A 22,325-nucleotide genomic window follows, 5' to 3' on the forward strand; every position below is an offset into this window, starting at 1 on the left:
CTTAACAGAACGTCTGGTTTCTATTAAAGGTAGGATGGAAGTAACGGATTGCAGCCCCTCCCCAGTGTCTGATTTAATCGGTTTCATAAGCAGAACTCAGTCACCCTAATGTCTCCCAGAGCACAAGGGATTTGGGCAGATCCACCCCCTTTCCGGCTTGGTACCAAAGGAACTCAAACTCTCTAGATCTTTCTAGTGAAGCCGGTTGCCTGATGTCTCCCCGCTACACGGTTTCAGAAGGTTTCAGCACACCTGGGAGAAGCCAAGGGAGGAGAAGGATGAGCTCTGAGCCCGGCGGCACGTCGGGCCGGGGCTGTGCTCCGCTCACCCCCGCTGCCCACTCCGGCCCCCCGCAAAGTTACGGATCTCGCCCAAGAACAGGCTCGAGGGGTTGCGGCAGCGGCAGGGGAGGAGGCGTCCGCTGAAACCCGACCACGCTCCACGCTGCTCCCGGGGCAGGGCACCGACGGGCGCCGTTCCCGGCCGGGGCAGAGCCGGGACAAACACCGACGGCCCGGACCGCGGGCGGGCGGCGGCGGCCCCAGGGCAGCCCAGCCGAGGGGCCTGGGGGCGGGCGAGCGGCGCGGCGAGCCGGGAGGGCCTGCGCCGTCCGCGGGGAGCGACACGTCCCCGGGCGCCGGCAGGCCCGGCCCGAGCCCCACGGCGCGGAGCCGGCGGCGGCGGCGCGGAGGGGCGGCAGCGTGGCCGGGCGGGCCGCGGGGGCTGCCCGGGGCGCTGAGGGGCGGCTCCCCCCAGCCGCGGGGAGTACGCGCGGCTCGGAACTCACCCAAGTCGTCCATGGTGCCGCCGTGCCGTGCCGTGCCGTGCCGGTGCCGCCGCCGCCCGCCTCAGCGCCTCGCAACTTTCCCGGCCCGCCCCCGCGCGCGCCCCCGGCCCCGCGCGCGCCCCCGCCGCGCCGCGCCCGCCCGGCACTGCCCCCTACCGGCGGCAGCGGCAGCTCCGGGAAGGGGGCGGGGGGGGCACTCGGCCTCTCCCGGCCCCGGGGCGCCGGCCCGGGGGTGCAAACGCGCCTTGGGAAATGGTGGGAGGGGAGAGCGGCGCCCGGAGCCGCTGCGGCTCCCGGCCCTCGCCGCACGGAGCCGTCCTGCGGCCCTGCCCGGGCGAGGCCCCAGCCTGCGAGCACACACTCGGCCGAGGCTGCCGGTGCCCGGCCAGGAGCGCAGCCCCGCGCCCTGTCCCCGTCACTCGAGGAGCAGGACCCTCCCCAGGGGCACGTCCCCCCGCGGGCAGCCGTGCCATGCTGGGCTGGGTGCTGCTGCCCGGGAGGAGCCCTGCACACCGCAGCTCCGTGCCCCGAGAGCCTTTGACCGAACTGAGCCCCAGATGATCTACCCGCTCCGCAGGAACGCTTGGGCAGGTGAAACCTTTCCTGAACAATTTTCCACAAGCTGTTGCCACCGTAAAGGAAAGCCACCAACCACTTCTCCTTTGCTGTGTTTAGAAACCGTAAGAGCCCTCCTGGATTTATCATGTGAAGGTGTGTCTTGAACCACCATTTCCCACTTGCTTTTCCTTTCCAACCCCTACCAAACCACGCTCCAGCACAGCAAAGCCCTCAGCCTTGCCCAAACCACAGACAGCTCCACCCTCCTCGGAGCTCGCGTTTAGCATCGCGCTCTGGCCAAGTCGACATGGCAGTAAAAACAGTTGCTCAGCCCAAGTGTTCAGCTCCTAATCTGATGAGAGATACACCGAAAACTATCAGTGTGGGAACAGCTAAGGATCCAGGAAACATGACTCTTGTAGCACTTTTAGCACTTTTCCTTATGAAATTACTACCGAGTCAGAGAATGTTCTCAGAGCTGAACAGCACATGTCCTGTTGTTGAGCTGAGATTACGGGATTGCATTTTTATAAAAACCGAGAACATGAGGTCAGCTGCTAGCAATCTCCGATGCTTTATTTTTCACTCTGTAGGCACAAACACACCCAGTTTCCCCAGCTAGCACAATTCAACAGACATCGTATTTCCTGTGGTAAGACATGCTATAATGAGAACTATCACTAGGGGGGCATGGAAATATCCACTCCCTAGTCCCAGCCAATGCTTGCGAATAATCAACAGCCTCCAGGAAATTCATTCCAGGTTTTACTCCAAATTCAGGACTTCTCAGAAAATGACATCCTTACCTAGATCTAGGTACAAATGTCAGCAATGGTTTCCACCATGTGCTTCCCCATCAATGCCAAGGATTTCACCTGACACCCCCTTTGCTTGTTCCTGAGCAAAATTTAAAACATTATTTGAAGGGACTGTTACATTTTCTCAAAACCCATCCCTAGCTGTATAATGATGACTTCAGGATGTGTCCTCCCAGGTGGAGTAACATAAACCACTAGCATTTGCTAGTAGCATAGTGAACCTAGGGTCATCAGACACGTCCTTTCCTGGGATCTGTATGGTTCTTCTAGCAACATGTGACAGGCATCTGTCTCGGCTTGGGTTGTATTTTTACCTCTGCATAAATAAAGTGCCCACTGTGCTCTGTTCATATTGTAGCCTGGTATGCAATTTTTATCTTCAGCTTCCTACAGTGTCCTTTGGGAGTCTGGAAGTGAGTGCAAATCAAGAAAGCATTTTCTATTCTGTCTCAGGGCTTAAATTAACGTCATAGCACCAATTAGGGTTGCACCCGCAAGAAATAGGTTGTGTCCAAGCTGCTCAGTCTAAGGAAAAAAAAAAAAAAAAGTCATTGCCTCTAAAGCTTTGCCTGTGGCTTCAGCACTGCTATGAAAGGGTCAGTGAGGTGGAAAGGCAGGGCTGTCACATGAGTGACACGCTAACATTTCTTACTTAAAATTGCCAGTCCTTAACCCTCCTGTGACAGCCTAAGGAGTAGGGGCAGGTTAAACCCAAGCTGCTAAGACAACTGCTCAGTGGTGTGGGCTCAAACTAAACTCACCCAGTGTTCACCTTCTCCTGTCCTTCCTAACTCCCTGGAACTCCTGTTTTCTCACCATCTACCTGTTCTCTGCGTCTGAAACTCTCTCTGACTCACAAACACCTGCTTGCTGCTCAAGTGCCATTCTTAAGCAGCTGTCAGCGGAAGCAGCTGCAGTTCCACCTCTAGCAAACTCTTTCCCACCAGAGCAGTGTCCCCAAGGCATGCCCAGAGGCTGCTGGTGGGGCTGAGGGGGAAGTGATGCTGCGAGCAGCTACATCCCTCATGCTGGGAAAGCGCCAGGGAACGAAGGCAGGTAGTGCATCAGAGAAATACACAGGGCTTCCTCTTACGTTGTGCCCTATGACTAAGACACATTATGACTTGACTTATCTTTCACAGAAGGTGTGCCAAGAAGTTATTGCCCCCATTTACAGATGGGAAACAGGGCTGGGAGCTGGAAAAAAAGTCAGACAGTGAGTCAATAGCAACATAATGTTGGGACTTCAGGGCTTCTGGCTCCACACAACCCATGTTCAGAGTACTTGCTCAAGGCATCTTTCCCTCTTGTCAAAGCATGGTTTACCAGTTACAGACCAGCTCCGTAGAAGGATGGCTTAACCCACTGACCTCCACACACTGGAGACTGCATGGATTAACTGTCCACCTGTCCCCTTCAGGGCTGTAATCTCAGACTGGCTGCCAAACAGGAGAGATCCAAGCTAATTTCATACTACCTCCTATGAAAAGCACCATTATTTACAGCAGACAATCTATATCAGAGAGGAACAGATATGAGGTTACACTGACTTGTAAGGCATGATTAGAGCTTACCTGTGCCCTTTCCAGAGTAACTGGAAACCACAGAGTGATGATAATGACTTCATTGCAGTGTGTGTCCTCTGTGCTGTGCCACATGGACATCAAGCAAGGGGATGTAGCTCTTTCTTCAGATGAATGCATAAAAGAAAAATTCAGGCAGAGCTTTAGGTTTAAGACAATGCAAGTAAATCTCAACAAGCAATTTCGCCATTCAAGGTCCAACTTCACAATTGTTGAAAGGATCTATTATAGCAAAACCCACAAACTTGTTTTCTAGCATAAGATGTAGGACATGACTTCGCAATGCAGAATGAAAGCATCACACCAGTGTATTATCACCGTTTTGGCAGAAGAGACAAGAAACAGTGAAGTGATGAAACCAATACATATCAACACAGTTCATATGAAACAAGCAATTAATTACATGAAGCGTACTACTCACTGTAAACTACACACGCCTTTGGTATTTATCAGTGTGGCTTATTCTGCCAAAGGGTAACGGCATCCCCACGCATCAGGTTTTGATTTCAAATTGATATTGCTAACAATGAAGCACAAATGGGGGGACAAATACAATCTATGAGGTTTCACTGTCACTCTTTGGTCACTGTTGCGTATAGTACCCCAGCAGAGCTGAATGTTACAAATAAACCTGATAAAGAGGGAACGCTAATGTTCACTACTGAGTTTTCTACTCTGCCTTGTTATAGTTTAAAACAGCTGCCAGGTTCTGGGTCTCACTGGCAGGGTAGGAGCATCCGGAGGGCACACACGAGCATTCAGAGAACTTCAGAGGTAACCTGTCAGCAGCATAAGCTACATCTAATTCACACGAAGTGACAGAGGGCAGCTGCATCCAGCTCCAGCAGAGATTCAGCCCAGGGAGCTGGTGTGCGATGGGCACTGGTATTCCTTCCATGGGGTCCGCTTAGATGTTAAATAAGACAACAGCTGCAAATTAGAAATGGATGGGGTTTACTTATATAATAGGGTTTTACACCAAACTCAGCAGCTGCTTTTTCCAGAGTAAAGGTCTGTGATTTCTTTGACAATAAGGACCCCCTTTTTTTTTTTTTTTTTTTTTTAAAGCGAGGGATGCCAATTAGCAAATCCACACAAAATGGAGGTTATGGTGGTGTGCACTGAAAGCTGTTCCCTAATAGGTTTTGGAGCACTTCTAGAGCAGCTCAAGCACGATTCAAACTTCCCCTCTCTCGCTCCCGAAATGCCAGCCCTCTCCTCGCTGCCCAAGCCACCTCCCGAGAGGCCCTTCTCCTCATGGGACGTTTCACGGACCCATTCCTCCTTCAGCAGCTTTGAAAGAAAAAGGCAAGAACCAACCTTTTTATGTAAACGCGCCCTCAACGCAACACAGCCCCCCCGATCCAATGACTTGCCCGGTTTTTCTATTTTTGACACCAAGATTCAGTCTCCGTAGAGACTGTCAAAAATTGCCAATGCCGACTATATTTCAAGTCGTCATGGCGGGGTATTGGGAAAAGTTTTCAATTAGCAATAATCGCGCCTCGGATTAACCTCATTGGCTACGATACTGCCACTGCGCAAAGCTGACCCCTTCTTCCCGTCGCCGCCGCCCCTCGCCCCGGGGCCCCCGCCCTGCTCGGGGCGAGCCCCGCCGCTGCCCTGTCCCCCCCCGAGATCCCCCCGGCAGCGCTCTCCGCCCGTCGCCGTGCCCCCCGCGCCGCTCCCGGGAGCGGGGACGCCCCGTTTTCCCCCTCCGCACCGAGCGGCGGGACGGCGCGAAGCTTGCTGGGAAGGGGTATGCAAAGTAAGCGTGACGTCACACGCGCCCGAAGTGGGCGTGGCGCCCCCGCTGAACTAGGGGCTCCCCACCGCCAGCCCACCCCAGGGTACCCCCAGCCCGGGTAACCCCGACCGGCCCCCACCGCCCCAACCCGCGAGGAGCCGCGGACCCCCACCACTCGCTCCCGGTAGATTTCCACCTTTCTTTTTTCTTCCACATCTGTTTTTAACCACGCAAATGCAGTCTCCGAAGAGACCCTCAAAAATTGCCGATGCCGACTATATTTCAAGTCGTCATGGCGGGGTATTGGGAAAAGTTTTCAACTAGCAATAATCGCGCCTCGGATTAACCTCACGGGCTACGATACTGCCACTGCGCAAAGCTAGCGGTCGGTACCGGCCCCCGGCCCCCGCCGCCGCCGCCCCGCCCCTACACTCAGAGCGCGCCGGCGCGCCCCCACGCGCCCCGCGCCGCCGCGCGCCCCCCGCCACACCCCGCGCTCCCGCTGGGGCGGGTTACCGGAGATGGGGGGGGGTGTGTGTATGTGTGTTACCGGAGGGGGGGAAGGAAGGGCGGCGGGGCCGCGGGGGGTGCCGGGAGGGCGCTATGGTAATGAGCGGCAGGGGAGGGGCGGCCCCGAGCCGGGGGGATCGGCCAAAAATCGCCGGTGTCGCCCCAGGGAGGATGAGAAGGGCTTTGCCGGGCCCGGGCTGCCCCCCCCACCCCGGTAGCACCAAAGCGAAGGCACCCCCCAACGATTTGAAAACGGGTTTAAACGCCTAAAACGTGCGCTAACAGTCTGACCGGCATTTAAGATTCCCGAAATTGGCCAAAAAGGGAGCTGTGCCCCCCAGGGGTGACAGGGGTGCGCAGGGCTGGCACCGCGCAAGCAGGACGCGCTTCTTCCTCGTGATCCCAAAATTACACGGTGCTGTATGCAGGCTCGGGCTCGTCCGGGCTTTGAAATGACTGTAAGAGGCAAGAAAGATGGATTAAAAATTCCTGCAATGTTTTGAACTAATTAGCAAGAGCTATTTGGAGAACGCATTTGAAAAGCTGTCCAAATTATTAGAAAGAGCCCATTGTGTATCAAATAGGTGAGCATCTAGCAGCAGGCTGCTACCGTGCAGCAGTCTGGACCTCCTCCATTTATTTGATCTTCAGAAAAATAAGACTCCTTTGGGGAAAAAAAAACAAAAAACACCAAAAAACCCACAAAAAAACCAAACACAAGGACTTAAAGAAGTCACCACAAGCAGCCAGCCCTGCCCACTTGGGAAGGACGATCTGCTGGATCAACTGGAAAATGCTGGAAGAAATCCCTCCCGCTTCCAGAGGCGCTGAGGGGCAGGAGGAGCTGGTGCAGTTCTGCAAAGATGGGCTGCACTGGTCCACCAGCTGGTTCCCGCGGAGGTGCTGCCCCCGGCCCAGCACCCCAGTTCCCCTCAGGACTGCGCCAGCTCAGCCCGCCGGCAGGAAGCACCCCCAGCACAGCGGGAGCGGGCAAGGTGACCCACAGACTGAGCCCGGGAAGGAGCCGGTGAGCTGCGTGGCCGGTACGAGCCCTTCGGCGGCAACGAATTTGGTCCTGAAGTGGCTCAAGGTGCCTGACTATGCCCTGGGAGAGGTCCAGCCAGATTAAAGCAACAACTGCCCTCCTGTTTTTCATCCATGCCTCCTCTGAAACCTGAACAGAGATCACTTGTCCCATGCTGGCCGCTTGGGTTTTGTCTGGCCACACTAACTGCAGCGCAACAGACCCAGTTTTCATTATTTCTCCATCGTTGTCTTTTCCACATTTATCTCCCAAACCTTCTTCCCGTCATCCCAAACGTGTTTAACTATGAACATCAGGACTGCCCAGCAGGTCCATGTCTCTGGGACCAAGCGTGGGTACAAAAGGAAGAGCGCCAGCACAGTGCAAACGTGTCAGCCCAGCCTTCTCCTGTAGTGCCCAGCGATTCACATCTCAGGGGATTCCTGAGCTAGAAGAGATGTCTTTAACAGCCCTCAGTGGATTTTTCTTCCACGATTTGTTTAGTCATACGGCCTAAAACCTGTTAGTATCAGTGAAAATGCATGCTTTTATAAGGACAAGCATCTACAGTGCATTTTATCAAAGCTATTAGCCACGTTTGTATCAGATCAAATCTGATTTCATTCCTTCATGTTTCCTTGAGGGCAGCGATGAAGCTCTTGCAGTTTTCAATTTGACATTATCAGGTGTCAGGCTCTCGTGGGTTGGTTTTTTTTTTTTTTTCTTCTTTGAAGCATGGGAATTGTAGTCTTTGTACTTAGGGCTTAATTTCTTCACGAACTACATTTCCCAGAAAACTCCTCCTCCGGCAGGCCAGCCCTTTCCTTCCGCGGCCGGGCACGGCAGCATTATGAAAGGTAAGTTTTCAGGCATTACTGGCCGTTATCACTCTTATTTGGTTAGATGTGTTCGGTTCAGCTGTTACCACCGCACCCCCCCACCATTATTACAGCAAAAGACACTCGGGTGATGTGGCTGTCCCTCTGCGTTTCTGGCCTGTAACCGTTTGTGGAAACCTTCTGCCTTGAACTTGTCCGATCTCTTTCTGTGGAACATCTTGGATGCGCATTAAAAACAATCTCTAGCCTCAGATCTCGGTAGGTATGTTTAAAGAGTTTCACTTATGTATCGTAGTTATTATTTAATCTGAGTACTTTAATTTTAAAAGCAGTTTTGCACTTCACAGGAAATATTCTGTCCTTTGTAATCCTACACTTCACAGCAGCTCTCAAATGTACCTGTTATTTTTGCTGCTGGGCCTACCCCTCGCCTTCTCTCACTCTTGTGGGCCAACCTATGTTGTATCTCCATTTCATTCCCCCTCAGAACATTTCCTTCTGAGAGATCTTCTGATGATAAGGGACAGGAATGGAGAATTTTAATCAGTTAAAGCAATTTAAATACTGTCAGACTGGCTTAACAGCCTTTGGGGAGCATCATGACAGAAATTCTCAATGCAAATTACAGTTTATTGGGAGACTTTGTCCTTTCTAATTAATTCATATGAAAAACTAAACCTCTTCAGAGGGAATGCCCAACACAACACCTGCTAAACAACAAAAGAAGGCAAAAATCATTGCAAACAGAATCCACTGCTTAGATTTAAAAAGTAATTCAGATTACGGAGGAAGTCCAGTCATCCCTATAGTTCAACTGATGATGCACAGCCTTGAGAACTGCAGATTAACTGAGACAAATCAGTCATGATTTGTCACTTTGCACTAGCATCGAGTATCATGATAATTAGAGCCAAACACCCAAACTTTAACTGTATTTAAAGATTGCTCCATTTACTGTAAGAACTGGTACTTGGGGGGGACTGGGGACTTGAGGCAAAGCAATTTAGACCACCCAGGCACTGAAGCACAGGTCATCAAAAGAATGTGGGTGCCAACTTTTAGACAAGCTCATCACTTGAATGCCCCTGACTTCCTCGGGGCTGCCACAGCTCTCACAGACACTGTAAGTTTCCTGTAGGCAGCATTTGTGGAACTGCCCACGTGCTTTAACCATCTGACAGCCAACAAGCTGCACAGAGCCCTCCTTCATACCCCTGCCTGTAACACCTGAAAGGGATCTGCTCCAGCTGGCTGAGAACTCCCAATGAGACCCAGTCCCTTAGGTGTCCTCCCAGTAATTTGTGATGGTGAGGGCAGAAGTGGGAGTGCGCATGAATCTGCATCTGGGTGTCCCACGTTACCGAGCAAGCTTTAAACAGCAGACTAGCTGGGGTCTGTTGCAATCACTCTTTAGAGATCGTCTCCTTTTATTAGTTATTGAAGTCCTTCCTCCATCTTCCAGATCTCTCATACAAGCCCCCTTGCTAAGAGAGATGGCAGGAGTCAATTCTCAGTACTGTTTCATTCAAAACTTCTTGTATTTTGTATGCAAAACCATACAGGGGCCCAGAAAAGAATAGTTTTAAAATAGTAAAATGGAGAAAGGAGAACTGCAGACTGCTAGAAAGACCAAACAAAATGTCTAAACCAATGCACTCCTGTAACAACAGGTCCCACACACAATTCCAGGCTACTGGTCAGCAAAGCCACCCTGCCTGTCCCCAATGGGGCATTCCGTTCCTCCGTGAAAGCAGGATATCCCTCCCATTCCCACCTGCCAGGCAGTTGTTTCTGCCCCACACACGTTTGGGTGATCTCTTCTCTCAGCAAAGCCCCCTGTTCCTGCTGGAGAAGCAAAGCAGTACCCTTCCACCTCTCCACTGACTCTGGGGAGGTGGCACCCACAAAGGAGGAGGTGCCAGAGGCATTTAGGCAGTGTCCTAATCATCTTCAGTCCCCTTTCAAGGCCTGTTCTGCACCAGGCCTTTATAAAAAAAAAACAAACAGGAGTAACTCCAGTCAAGCTCTTGTCCTGAAAAAGCAACATTTCAAGGTTGTTTTTCTCTCTCTTCTCACAACACGTGCAAAGGATGGGGTAAACAGAAAGGACTGATTTGGAGCACGCAAGATTTTAAAGCAAGCAGAGCAAGGGTCTCTTCTGGGGAGGAGCCAGCCAACCAGTGCCTCTGGGGTGGGGTGCTTGCCCTTCTGGCCATTTCTTCTCTGCTCTCTTGCACGTACCTGGGAAAGACTTTTCATGCTCAGGTCTTTCTGGGCTCTTTACAAGTCCTCTTAGGCAGCCATCCTTTACACCAGGATAGAAGAGCAGGAGTGCTGCAAGTCAGGGCTGCTAACTTTGTCCTTGTACCTCTAGCAGTCCCCAGTGTTACCCTCTGTCAAAGGGACATACAAATGCTGTCCTCAGACTGTGGGCTTTAGTTAACATTTCCAAAATAATTTGTGTTTCGTTACTAAAAAGAAAAAAGAGCAAGGAATACTTACCAGCATCATTTTCCAGAGAATCCCAAGAAAATGGAATTAAGGACATGCTCTTTGATTTCTTTTACCTGCCCTGTGTTCTGTTCTTGGCTTTTAGCTGAACATGTTCTCTGCCAGGAAGTTGTCTGGAGTTTGCAGAGCCGTGAGATTCCATCATTTCAGATCCCGTTCTGTATCCAGAACCTCTCCAAACTTGGCTTTCGTGCCAGCCTGTCTTCCCCCAGATCCCATGGAAGTAGAGGAGCTGCAGCGCTTTGTTTCTAACTCCAAGAGGCTGTTTGTGATGACTGGAGCTGGAATCTCGACGGAATCAGGGATCCCAGATTACCGCTCTGAGGGTGTCGGGCTCTACGCTAGGACAGACAGACGGCCCATTCAACACGCTGAGTTCGTTCGTAGTGCCAGTGCCCGGCAGCGGTACTGGGCAAGGAACTTTGTGGGCTGGCCCCAGTTCTCCTCCCACCAGCCAAACACAGCACACCTGGTACTAAGAGACTGGGAGAAGCTGGGGAAGCTGCACTGGCTGGTGACGCAGAATGTGGATGCCCTTCACACCAAAGCCGGGAGCCAGCGCATGACAGAATTGCACGGCTGCACGCACAGGTACTACTCTCTGTTGGCAGAGGGAGGATGGTTGGTCCTCCGGTCTCTCGCTGAGTGTGACTGACGAGCAGGTGCAGTGTTAGCTGCTGAGAAAGGAGGTGAAATGTCAATGCTATGCTCCTGGAGATGACGTGCTCTGGGTGGTGGTGTTGGGCTGGGGTAGAGAAAAAGATCTCGGAACAGCGCTGTTCATAGCACAGTATTTAAGAAACATGAACACCACTCCATTTTTTTGGAGTATTATTTGGATCATTTCCCTTGGAGCCTGCATCAGTCAGAATTTCCCCTCTCCTTGCTACAGCAAATGTCCTCTTATTGAAGAGGACAAGTTGATCCTGAGAGTGCAAGGATTATCGAGGGGTAAGCAGAGTGGATAGTGCCAGATACACAGGATGAGCGGACTGGAGAAGGGCTACCACAGCCTCCCTGTGATCACCCAGAATTTCCAGATGAAAAAGCACAGCCTGAACTGGGAGAGAGGGTTCAAAGCTCTTTCTCTAGAGCATTCTTATAAAGCAACAATCAGAGGCAGGAAGACAGCTCCTTGACCTGTACTGTTTGGTAAATAAATATGGATAAAGACAACAGACCTTACAGGCCTTCTAAGAAACAAGTTACAGACTCCAGATCTTCAGCTGACATAAAACTCTCCACTGTGACTTTGCTCTGAATTTCAGGGTTTTCTGCCTGGCTTGTGGAGACCAAATCTTGCGCTCTGAGCTTCAGGAGCACTTTGAAGCTCTGAATCCTACCTGGAAAGCTGAAGCGTTCGGTGTGGCTCCGGATGGGGATGTCTTCCTGACAGATGAGCAAGTGCATAATTTCCAAGTGCCAGCCTGCCGTAAATGTGGTGGAATCCTGAAGCCTGACGTGACATTCTTTGGAGACACGGTGAGCCGGGAAAAAGTGAATTTTGTGCACGAACGCCTGGCGGAATCAGACTCCATGCTGGTGGCAGGATCCTCTATGCAGGTAAGTACGTCTTCCTCACACTGTGTTCCTATTTCTGTGCTACTCTGCCTGCAACAATCCTTGGTCCACAATTTAGGAATACTAATTGCTCGTGGATCCCAACAGTCTCTCTAGAGCTTCTTTGTATTTTATTTTTACTGTGGTTGGAATCTGGCGCCACGATTGGCCTGTTTGGGCTTCCCTGCCACACTGTTGCCAGTCTACTTCATGCTGCTATAAATAACTCCATTCAGACCTCTCTGCTACCTCCTCCATCAAGTACACTGTAGGTTCACAATTGCCCATAAAGCCAAGATACCAGATACAATTCAGTTCTGCAGAGGTTACCACCCCACATTTTTTTTCTTGAATTTTTTAGCCTTTGGCAGCTTTCTAGGCCTCATGGCATGCTGTGTGAAATACCAGATTTTAGTACCTCTAATTCCTAATTAAATTCTCAATAAGAGATCAGAAATATCTCTGCTTGCTGCTTAGGATTGTCCTTTGTATCACAATATGTTTTCTCCATTAGCCTCTTATCTATAAAGTAGTGTAGAAACCCCTGTTGTCTAACCCATGGAAGCTTTTGGAATAGAGTTTGTGTAAGAGGAATTTGCCAGGAACAAGTTCTATTACATTAAAAAAACCCTACTCTAACGCCTCCCAGAATGAGATAAAACCAAGGCTGCCTGATTGTGATTCTCTTGGCTTCAGGATACTGGAGACAAATTCCTTGAGCTTGCACTTATTAAGCTTATAATCCTTTGTACAGAAATGATTGAAATGCTTTAGGTTCATTCTTGTACTGCCTAAGCTGGGCCATGTGAGAACCATCAAAGTAAAAGCATGTAAGTGCCTATGATAGCTAATAAAAACTGCTGCAGAGATTTACTAAAAGACAAGGGCATTTCCCTTCAATGTACTATGAAGTTTCAGTTTCTATGAAACTGCAAATCCTTCACTGACAGAGGTTAAAAGCTGTTCTTTTCTGTGCACTCCTGAATGAAGAACTTCCTACCTGAATTCAGTGCAGTTGCCTAACACAGCATGTACATACAGCCCATTTTCCCACTGCCAACAGCAACTATTTTACTTTCCTTACTCCTTTCTGTAGCTCTTTTGCCTAAGCTGCCCGTAATTTTGTCTTCTGGTATTCCTGTAGGTATACTCTGGTTACAGGTTTGCTCTCGCTGCCCGGGAGAAGCAGCTGCCAATTGCGATCCTTAACATTGGGCCCACAAGGGTAGATCACTTTGCATCCTTAAAACTGAATTCCCGCTGCGGAGAGCTGCTGCCTTTGATTGTTGCACATGACCCAACAAGCTGAGCTTCAGTAGCATTCAGGAGTAAAATTATTTCTACAAGGTGAGTACCTTTCCTGGTCAGTCACCTTACAGGGTAAGAAGATGCGTTCCCATCAAATACTGAGATTGAGATGTGCTGAGTAAAAATACGTTCCCGTAACCAAATGTGGCTGTAAATCTTCATCTGTAACTGGTGTGCTCTGATGGGCCATCATACTGTTTCCCATGATCATAAACAAAAAGCATACTAAGTGCTAACGCTCCCAGAAAATTGGGCAAGAGTAGTCAGAAGACTCGGCAGTGTTGAGTTCCAATCCATTTGTCACGATCCAAAAACTACAGGGGATCATCTGCAGATTCAGAGAACCTGACTGACAGTTACCTTTGCACCTGACAGTTCAAAAGCTGTGCCTGGTTTAATTGATCCAGCTAATCCTAATCAAAACACTGCTGTTAAAACAATCAATTCCATCTATAAAGCAGCTTCTTCCGTCCACTCCTGCAGGACTCATCATTTCAAAAGGGGAAAACCTCAATCCAGAGGCAGCTGTGAGATCAGTGCATGGCCCCTGATGACACCAGGAGAGGGCAGCAAGCCTCGCACATGTCAACCTGGCCAGTTTTCTCCATTGAAACCATCTCCACTTACCAGGAAACAGGATGATGATGAAAAAAGTACCTTTCTGCCTTACCTTGCCATTGTAAACGGTGCCTTGTCTTTTCATTCCCTGGGACAGGATAATCAGACTACCATATCTGAGAACAAAATACCTTTCTTATAATTGTCCCCAGAGAAGAATGAGGGACAGGGATTTTGGCCGAGTAACTTGAGGCTATAGCACAGGAAGGCACTGTGGAAAACCAAGTATCTGCTGGAGGATCCAAAACCACTAGTGGGCAACTGTGGAGTGTGCAAAGGGGAAAAGGAGGCAAGAGGAACTGCAATTGTCATTTTTTAAGGAAAAAAAAAAAAGGTTCAAAATAGAAGCTGACAAGAATACTGCTCTTGTAAGAGATTATTTGAAAGCACAGACTATAAGGCTGACGTCTTCCAGCAAGGAGGAGAAGTCAGCATTTCTCTCAACTGTCAGTTGACAAGCTAAACAGCTTACTATCTGAACCCTTTAAAAATTATATATTGTTGAAATGCCAGAGGAGTTAATTTAAGATAATCTGACCAGCACTGCTTTCAGTGTGGCTGCTACATTTTCCAGAATGCATTTTTTGAAAATGTTATTTAATTAATGAATAGCTAAGTAGTGAATTAAAATTGTTTACAAGATTGATACTATTTGCATTATAATTTCCTCTCCCTTCTATGATGTATTTTAAGTACAGTCTCAACAGCCAGTTTAGATTAATTTTCTCCATTGCAAAAATGCAGGATGTAATTACTAACAGCTGATGAATTAAGAGAGAAATACAATTAAATCTGTACAATAGGTCTCCCTCAGGAGGTAATCTCAAACTATTAATAGATGTAATTTTCCACACTCCTAACAGGAGATCCATCACTACTGGGTAACCATTTTTTGTTGATCCTTAAGGTTGTAACATGAGCCATATTAAACCATTTATGGAGTAAAAGACAGAATCTTGCCCAGACTAGAACACTAAATTTTTGACCCAACCTTCTGCATGAATCTACCACTCCCCTTCTGGCTATGAGGGAGATTAATTGTTGGGGTCTTCCAAATGCCCCAGTCCTACTCTCCCCATAAGACGTCCTGTATTAGTATTTTTGACAAGAACTGTACACGCGGTGGGAAGCAAGGATGCCAGAGTCATCTGCTAAAAGGTCAAGTAGCAAAGCAAGGACAACTGGCCACATGCTGCAAAGTTCTTGTTTGCTTTGTTGCTGATTCAAATCCATGCCAGGCAGGAGCAAGTAAACCACAGAATTTAAGGGATACTTAGGCACCCAATTTCTGCAGAAGGTAGAGGAAATTAAAGATACTTAATGCGTTTCAGGATGTGGCTATTATGGGTCAGAGGTGAGATGGCTTCACTTAGAAGCCAAGCGAGATAAGTTCAGGACCCCTACCTGCATTCTGCTCTCATTTAATGGAGATCCCACTTTCCAGCAAGTTAGAGATCCACTGTTTGGTAGTGAAGAAAGCTCACAGATGTCACTCATCCTTAGCATAGTACAGCTGTCCTGCTAACCAAAGCTTTTACAGAGTCTCCACACAGCCGGAGTGTTTATTTGCATAGGTTTTTCCATGTAAGAAGAGACATTTATGCCTCCTTAGCAGAGGAACTGGGGCTGGGTTTCTCACTTGTATGTGTCATCTTCTGCACCACCTTGAAACTTGTATGACATAGTTAACAGAGGCTGCAGGTTTAGTGCCAGTAAAGCCAGCATTTCGAGAAGGTGGGGAGCGTTGCCAAGAAGTCTAAAACAAGCAAACATTTCCAGTGAGGACTTGGCATTAGGATTGTGACAGATAACTAACCTCCCACATCTATCCCTGCCTCTTCTGTTCAGCAGCTGAGCCTGTGGGAGACAAGTCAGGGTGTCTCTTCAGTATCACTAATAAATAAGTCATGTTACCCTGACCCTCCACCACTAGGACAACGACTTACAGTAAATTTCCTGTGGGTGGTTTATTACTATAGGCTAGTGAACATATACACAAGAAGTATATGAGGCTGAGACAAAGGAGTTCCTTTTTTTTTTTGCTAAGCTGATCCAGCACTACTAAAACTGACCTTTTAGAGCAGGATCAGAGCACTTCACCTCTTAACATGTTCCCCAAGACATCATTGAGAAGTAAGTTCACTCAACTGAGAAATGCCAGAGAAAGCCTAAAGTTCCTACACCAAAAGCCAGATCTGCATCACTCTAATGCTGATTGACACCTTCCTCTGTCACTCCTTGGGGCCTGTTTGTGTGGGAAGATGCAATGCAGAGCGATAACACCTATCAGAAGATAACTATGTCATTGCAGGTAGCTAGGGAAGACCTATCCTGAGAAGTTCATGTTTCTCAGCTTGCTGATGTAGTTACCAGCCTGGAGGGAGTTACAGAAATGCCCAGGGTTGAGCACTATAGGATGCAAATTAGCCATGCTGTGGGAAAAGAACAAACTCACTAAAAGAACTGACCTAGTGTTCAGCTTTATTCTCTCACCCTTTGCAGAATTTTCAAGGGAAGGAAAAGGGGGAGAAATATTGTTTGTAAAAGACTAAACAGAATGAGGTAATCCTTGTGTTCCTGGCTGAAACCAACAGAAAAAGAGTGTTACAGAGCCTGAGCAGTGTTCTCTTCCCCCATCGCCAAGAAGGAAACACAGATACTTTCTATCTACCTTGTCTGCTTTAAGCCAGCCATATCCTCCACCTGATTCAATCCTCTTCTACCTTTTCTGGCTCACTGTTAATTAGATGAGTCCACCAGTACTGTAGATCAGGGCTTGAAGTTGTAGCTCTGCCCACCTATGGGTGGCAAAAGTACACATCAGACAACAGCACAAGGGCAGTTTTCTGCCATGAAATTGTCTGAATCAGCAGCTTATCCTCTTCCCTTTTTCTTGCAGCTGTTCCTACTAGGACAAGCTCCTGAGGTTTGGATAGAGGAGCTGAGAGTGCCTTATAATGGATTTTTCTGCTGCTCCACTGAAAGTGGCATTGGAGTTAGCCAAAGCAAATAGAAGCTACTTCCTGTTTGGCAAATCTTGTCTTTGTTTCTGGGCAAATTCTCAGAGCAAACTTTGTAATCAAGTCCTGCAACCTGAGAAAGATATTTCACATACTGTGCTCCAGTGAGGGCTGCAGATGGCCCGGAGGGCTTGTGCCTGGTGGGTATGGTATAAGTGTAGCCTCCCACAGCTCACAGTCAGATGGTGCCTACTGACAAACTTACTTATTCATGACTTCTGGAAAAGGATGGAAGACCCTGGGCATGGTGAACTTGGCAAGTTCAGGAATCTTGGAGTGAAGGTGACTAAATCTACCTTTTAGAGTGTGCTTCTTCCCCTGTGACCGCCTTGGGTGTTGCCCTTTCCCAGTCTTTGCAGCTGTGAGGAGGGGAAAAAAAAGTATTTAAAACCAGCACCAACTTACTGGTTTCCTCAGTCAGTTCATTCAAAACCTGGGGCTTGGGCAGGACAGATGGAGTCTTCCTCTCACATAACCTGTCCCAGGGCAGCCCCAGGTAAACAGCAACTGAAAGCAACAGTCCTAGGAGGCTGTCTAGAGTCAGTGGGAAAGGAATGAGGAGGGTCGGGTCTCAGCCAAATGCCTGAAGTCAGAGTTTCTTATCCCTACACCCAGCCATTCTATATTGTGTCTCAGTGCAGGGTTTTTGAGATCTGAATTAACTTGGCCTTAGCAATGGTGGTTTTAGATTACAGAAAAGATAATAGTGGTGAGATAGTAAATTTACTATAGAGGACTTTGCTGCTCCAGTCCTACTGGTCTGGCCATTTTCATCACTGATAGATACTGTGAAAATATCTTTCAGATGCCAGATTCCTCCTGGCTGATGCTTGCTTTCTGCAGGGATGGGAAATTCTGGTACATGGGCTGTTACACAGCTTTGATTTGTGTGGTTGGCGCCTTAAAAAAAAAAAGAGATGGATGATACATTTGGAATAACACCACAAAGGAGCCCATTGATACTTTTCCTCCTATCGTATCAGTTCTGTGAGCTTTTCTAACTGCAAGGGTCCCCAACAGGGGCTGCACAGCCGAGTGCTCTGTGAGCTATGCGCCCAAGTCCTGATAGATACAGGAAAACATGCAGGGGACACAGATGGACAATAAGAAATTCATATCCACTCACCCTGACAGGACAATTAGGCAAGCAGGTAACAATTACAAAGGCTAAAAATAAGAGGGGTGGGCCTTTTGTGTTAGAGGGCCTCACGATACAGAGCTGTGACTTTTACACACTACAGGCAAGCGGTTTTGAGGGAATGACTGAAGTGCTGCTTGCCCTTGCCGAGACCCAGAAAACACATGCAGCTTCAGCATATGCAAATCAGAAATGGTGCCTTTTTGCTAATAAAAGAGGATTTCTGGGGCATTCTGCTATTCCTTTATCAGAAGGCTCTTGCAAAAAAAGAAACTTACAGATTTAGACACATGCTGCATCCAGATTTCCAGTGTGATCCCACATCTTCACATTGGCAAGGGCCAAGGAGAAGAAAATCCAACTGGACTCTTAACTCTAAAGACTGGCTATCTGCAACAAGTCAATCTGTGCCCTGGAGTGCATAGTCTGACACAAACTGCTGCTGGTGGGAGGGCAGCAGTGCTTGGCTTCTCACTCAAGCAGGTGGCATATGACAAAAATCAGATTACACCCTCCTATTTAGCACTTGGCAAGACAGAACTTAATTGGGTTGAACAGTTGACTCCTGTGTCTGTGCACAGAACTGACCATGCCTCCAGCAAGGCTCCTTGTCTCTCTGTGCACCTACTACTTCTACAACAGAGCAGCTGTGCCTGTAGGTAAGGAAAGCTAGAGGACCCTCAGGAAATGGAGGCTATCACACAAGTGGGATTAAGACTACCTTCTCACTGCCATGAGCACCTCTGTTGCTTGGGGGAAACAGCATTGGAGCTGAGACAAGAAGCAAATGCTTTTTGATGAGTTTTCATGGCTTAGCATGAAGGGGAATAATAACCTCCATTTACTGCATTGCATGCAGCCAAATGGGTTGAAGACAATTCCTAAAGCTCTGCCAGATTTATGGTGATTGGCCCTTTCAGTCAGAGGGAAATTTGGAGCTGTGAAGAGCTGATCAAAGAGAAAAGCTTGTTTTAAAGGGAATGATGAAACATGGAGCTTGTGGCTCATGAAAACCACACACCAAAAAAAATCCAGAAAATAAGTTTTAGAGATGCACTGCAAAATGGAAGATAAAATCAGATGTCTTGCAAAGCAAGTGAGTATGTTTCTCCTACAGAAACTTGCAGTTGCAGTAAGTGGTTTCTGCTCAGGTGGTGATAAAAAAAAGAGGGACATACAATACTGCATCCAGCAGCAAAACAGTTGATCTGGGTAATACCTTCTAAAAAAGACCCCAGAACGCCAGCCACCTTTCTGGCATGTTCCCTGAGCTCCTTCTGCAATTCACACTGGCAGTTCCCATGGCGAGAAGCATTTGGGAGCAGCAGGGCAGGCAGAAGGGCATTTCAGAAAGGTGTGGGCTGAACCACTCTTCCCGCCAGCACCCTCCTGTGACCAGACCCCGGTAACACTGCAGGGCCTGTCCCTCTCCAGCTTGGCCTATTGCACTTAACCCTCTGCTGAAGTAGTCTACTAAATACTCTTAGGCTGTTACCAAACCCACAATACCACTACTTCACAGTTACAAAAACAAGACAGTGCTTGCATGCACCATTTAGCAGATGAATCATCTCAACCACTTTATAGGGAAGGAGCTGTAGCTACCCATAACGGACAGAGAAGGCCTTGCCCTCCTTTTATGGCACATAAGTGGCCGAAGAAGTGGAGTCAGCAGTAGTTGTCCTACTGGTCGCTGCAGCAACACAACTGCTTGGTGTATTGGGGAAGGGAGCAGAAGTTCCTCTCAGCAGCCTTTTACCCACATCCCCCACACAGATACGGTGCAAGGGAAGCATGTGCTAGTCCCAGGCTAAAGCACAGGGAACAAATAGCCTACAAATTCACCTCATCCTCACTGCCAGGAGACAACAGCAGTGCAAGGAGGTAAGGATGCACGACAGAGCAATTAAATCAACAGAACATTTAGGTTCTTTCTAAAGAGAAGTATGCAGTTCAGCTCAATGGGGCACAGAACCTCTCAGTATTTGCTCAGCAAGCCCTCACATCTAGGAAGTCAGGTCCAAGACCTGTCCTTGTACACACCATTGCAAGCCATCACCTCTGCTCCCTCACTTGTAACACTCTCCACCTATATTCAGTTCTCTTCACATTACCTTGAAAACTCTTCTCCCATCCTATTAATCTAGGATAAATTGCATGCTCTCCTCTGTACTACAAGTAACTGCTGTACAAACAGCTACAGCAGAAACATATTTGTATGCAGTGGTATTGAACATGCTCTTTTCTCTCCAGGTGGCAAAACTGTGTCTGGCTCTGGAGGCAAGTTCTGCCAGGCATGTTTTAGTAGACATGAGTAGTCTAACACAGTCCAGAAAGTCAATGAAAATGCCAGAGACAAGCTGGGTAAAGTTTTTGTATTCCAGTCCTCAATAAACAGCCACTGGTGTGTCAACATTTCCATGGAAAAAAAGTATTCTGAACCTTGGCTGGATCTCCATACTGCCTCTGGCTTTCCAAGGACCACTCTCCACAATCAAACAGGGTAAGAGGGGGTGACCTAAGAGACATATATGGGTCCCCATTCCTATGTCAACAGCAAGAACCACAGCATCCCACCAGTAGGCCCAGCCACACAGACCCAACGCATGGCAGAGTTTGTGGAGCACTCTCTAATAGCTGGTTATTTGAGTGGCTGGCTGTGCACGATTTCTGCACAGGACAGACTTCTCCGTGTCTCACAGGGTTGGCTATTCCCAAACTACAGCTTGGCAGGCTACAGGAGATTTCTGGTGTTGTGCACACAGTGTAAGTAGCGCAGCTCCTCGCACTGGGGCACACAGGTGGTGTCCAAGGAGCTGCAGGCCAATGACGCACACCACAGGAGCTGGGCCAGCCCAGGGAGTGGGGAGGGACCTTCAACAGTCCCCAGAGAGGAGAGAGAAGCAGGAAAAAGCAGCTCTGCAACAGCTGGCACGTGAACCACACAGGATCTGATTTATTGCTCTGTAAGGGCCTTGTCCCCAGTGACACCAAACTGCAGGGATAGTCAGTGCTGAATAGCAATAATTGTCTAACTTCTGTGCAGGCCTATATATACCCACTATATGGCCTGGAAACCAAAAATCAGGCATTCAGCTTGAAGCCAGAGCAGCAAATATCAAATGGGACCTCAGTTCCTCTCCTAACTTAAGGGAGTTTTGATAGTGACTTCAACAGCAGTAGATTCTCACTCTGAAAAGAAAGTCAAAGTAGTATTTTCAATTAAATGGGAAGAGTTTGCAATACCCTTCACTGGATGTGTTGTTTTCTGTATCTTGTTTGTGGAACACTCTGTGCTTTTGTGCTGGATATGCTTGAAATGCTGGATATTAATTACTCAGAAATGTTCCCCTGTCTATTCTAACAGACATTTCTGCTCCAAAAGATGCATATTCTTTACGTCTCTTATTGTCTGGGGCAGCCAGTCCCAGAGGCAACAGGATATCCAACAGGTGCGCAGCAGATTCACAGAATCATCTAGGTCGGATTCAAATCAAAGAGGAAAACTTTGGTAGTGCCGAGCAAGGGAGAGGGCACTAGGCTTGGAAGGATGAGACCAGAGTGAATTCTGAATCGGCTGATCAATCCAGAAGTCACACTGTGACATTCAGAAAGCCACTTCACACCTCTGCATCTGTTTTCCATAATGTAATAGACATAATACTGTGGCCCATGCCTTTTTGTAAGGTATGCTCAGGTCTACTGAGAAAAAGCGTGAAAGAGATGGTACATAAACAGTATCACTATTCTCCCCAAGATCTTTCCTGAATGGTCAGGAACAAAACTGCTTTAGGAAGGTGAAAGGCAGAGTCAAGACAGCTGGGATTTAAAACCACTGTTCCAAATACAGATGATATCTGCAGTTTTGTGTGTGTCCCCTGTCCTCTCCCTTCCAACTTAGGAAAGATATCCAATTACCACATTCTGCACTTTTTCCCTTTTGCATCACTAACTAGACAGTGGCAGAGAAGAAGAAAAGCTGAGCCTGAGCAGAAGAGCAACAGTACAAGTGTCTAGTATTGGTCTCCAGGCCCAATTGGAAACTGAAACACAGTCATTACCACAAGCACAGTTGTTTGCTCTCTGCATGTCTCATCTCAGCTGGAGCATTCTCTCTTTCATCTCTGCAATGCCCATATAGTTAAGAGTAATTCAGCTCTCCCTGCAGAGCCTGAAAAATCTTGGCCTAGAAAACAACAATAGAGAAAAGAAAGATAAGATGCTGAGGCTTCACTTCTGCAACATAAGCCCACAGAGCCACCATCCCTCCAGCATCTCGCACGCCAGCTGCAATGGCTGCGGTG

The 22,325-nt window shown here is 48.4% G+C and overlaps 2 protein-coding genes and 2 non-coding genes across 10 annotated transcripts in view; 1 reads left to right on the top strand and 3 right to left on the bottom strand.

Annotated features, from left to right (window-relative positions):
• Window positions 1–870, bottom strand: part of PXN (paxillin) — a 45,363-nt gene extending 44,493 nt beyond the window's left edge. For all 3 annotated transcript variants that reach the window (XR_012631296.1, XM_074887179.1, XM_074887178.1), the window contains exon 1: window positions 788–870. Coding sequence is in view for 2 of the 3 variants with exons in the window: in XM_074887179.1 (XP_074743280.1) it covers window positions 788–800 (13 nt within the window). In the remaining variant the exon portion in view is untranslated. The remainder of the gene's footprint in view (window positions 1–787) is intronic.
• Window positions 871–5,154: 4,284 nt separating this feature from the next.
• On the bottom strand, window positions 5,155–5,295 carry LOC141951486 (U4 spliceosomal RNA). The gene has a single exon (XR_012631362.1). It is a non-coding gene; the product is annotated as a U4 spliceosomal RNA (small nuclear RNA).
• Window positions 5,296–5,733: 438 nt separating this feature from the next.
• On the bottom strand, window positions 5,734–5,874 carry LOC141951487 (U4 spliceosomal RNA). Its single transcript, XR_012631363.1, has one exon. It is a non-coding gene; the product is annotated as a U4 spliceosomal RNA (small nuclear RNA).
• A 1,750-nt stretch (window positions 5,875–7,624) lies between these two features.
• Window positions 7,625–16,882, top strand: SIRT4 (sirtuin 4). Of its 5 annotated transcripts, none has more exons than XR_012631324.1 (6): window positions 7,625–7,884; window positions 7,980–8,124; window positions 10,463–10,968; window positions 11,646–11,940; window positions 13,099–13,284; window positions 16,763–16,882. XR_012631324.1 is itself a non-coding variant. In XM_074887375.1 (6 exons), exons 3-5 carry the CDS (start codon window positions 10,469–10,471, stop codon window positions 13,244–13,246), a joined length of 960 nt encoding a protein of 319 aa, XP_074743476.1. In that variant the 5' UTR covers window positions 7,645–7,884; window positions 7,980–8,124; window positions 10,463–10,468; the 3' UTR covers window positions 13,247–13,284; window positions 16,763–16,882. The 5 variants fall into 5 exon arrangements, 4 of the variants coding, with proteins under 4 accessions (XP_074743476.1, XP_074743474.1, XP_074743475.1 ...); XM_074887375.1 differs by having other exon boundaries at window positions 7,645–7,884; window positions 13,082–13,284; XM_074887373.1 differs by lacking the exon at window positions 16,763–16,882 and adding an exon at window positions 13,729–14,509 and having other exon boundaries at window positions 7,646–7,884; window positions 7,980–8,128; window positions 13,082–13,284.
• The last annotated feature ends 5,443 nt before the right edge of the window (window positions 16,883–22,325 follow it).

The sequence above is a fragment of the Strix uralensis genome, chromosome 17, assembly GCF_047716275.1.
Source record: "Strix uralensis isolate ZFMK-TIS-50842 chromosome 17, bStrUra1, whole genome shotgun sequence".
NCBI lineage: Eukaryota > Metazoa > Chordata > Aves > Strigiformes > Strigidae > Strix > Strix uralensis.

What these genes read in the sequence shown, in the direction of transcription:
- SIRT4 (XM_074887375.1), top strand. Translation starts at nt 10,469, where the DNA reads ATGTTCTCTGCCAGGAAGTTGTCTGGAGTTTGCAGAGCCGTGAGATTC. An exon ending in TTGCACGGCTGCACGCACAG is followed by an intron (nt 10,969 to 11,645) that starts GTACTACTCTCT and finishes TCTGAATTTCAG; the next exon opens with GGTTTTCTGCCTGGCTTGTG. An exon ending in TGGCAGGATCCTCTATGCAG is followed by an intron (nt 11,941 to 13,081) that starts GTAAGTACGTCT and finishes GTATTCCTGTAG; the next exon opens with GTATACTCTGGTTACAGGTT.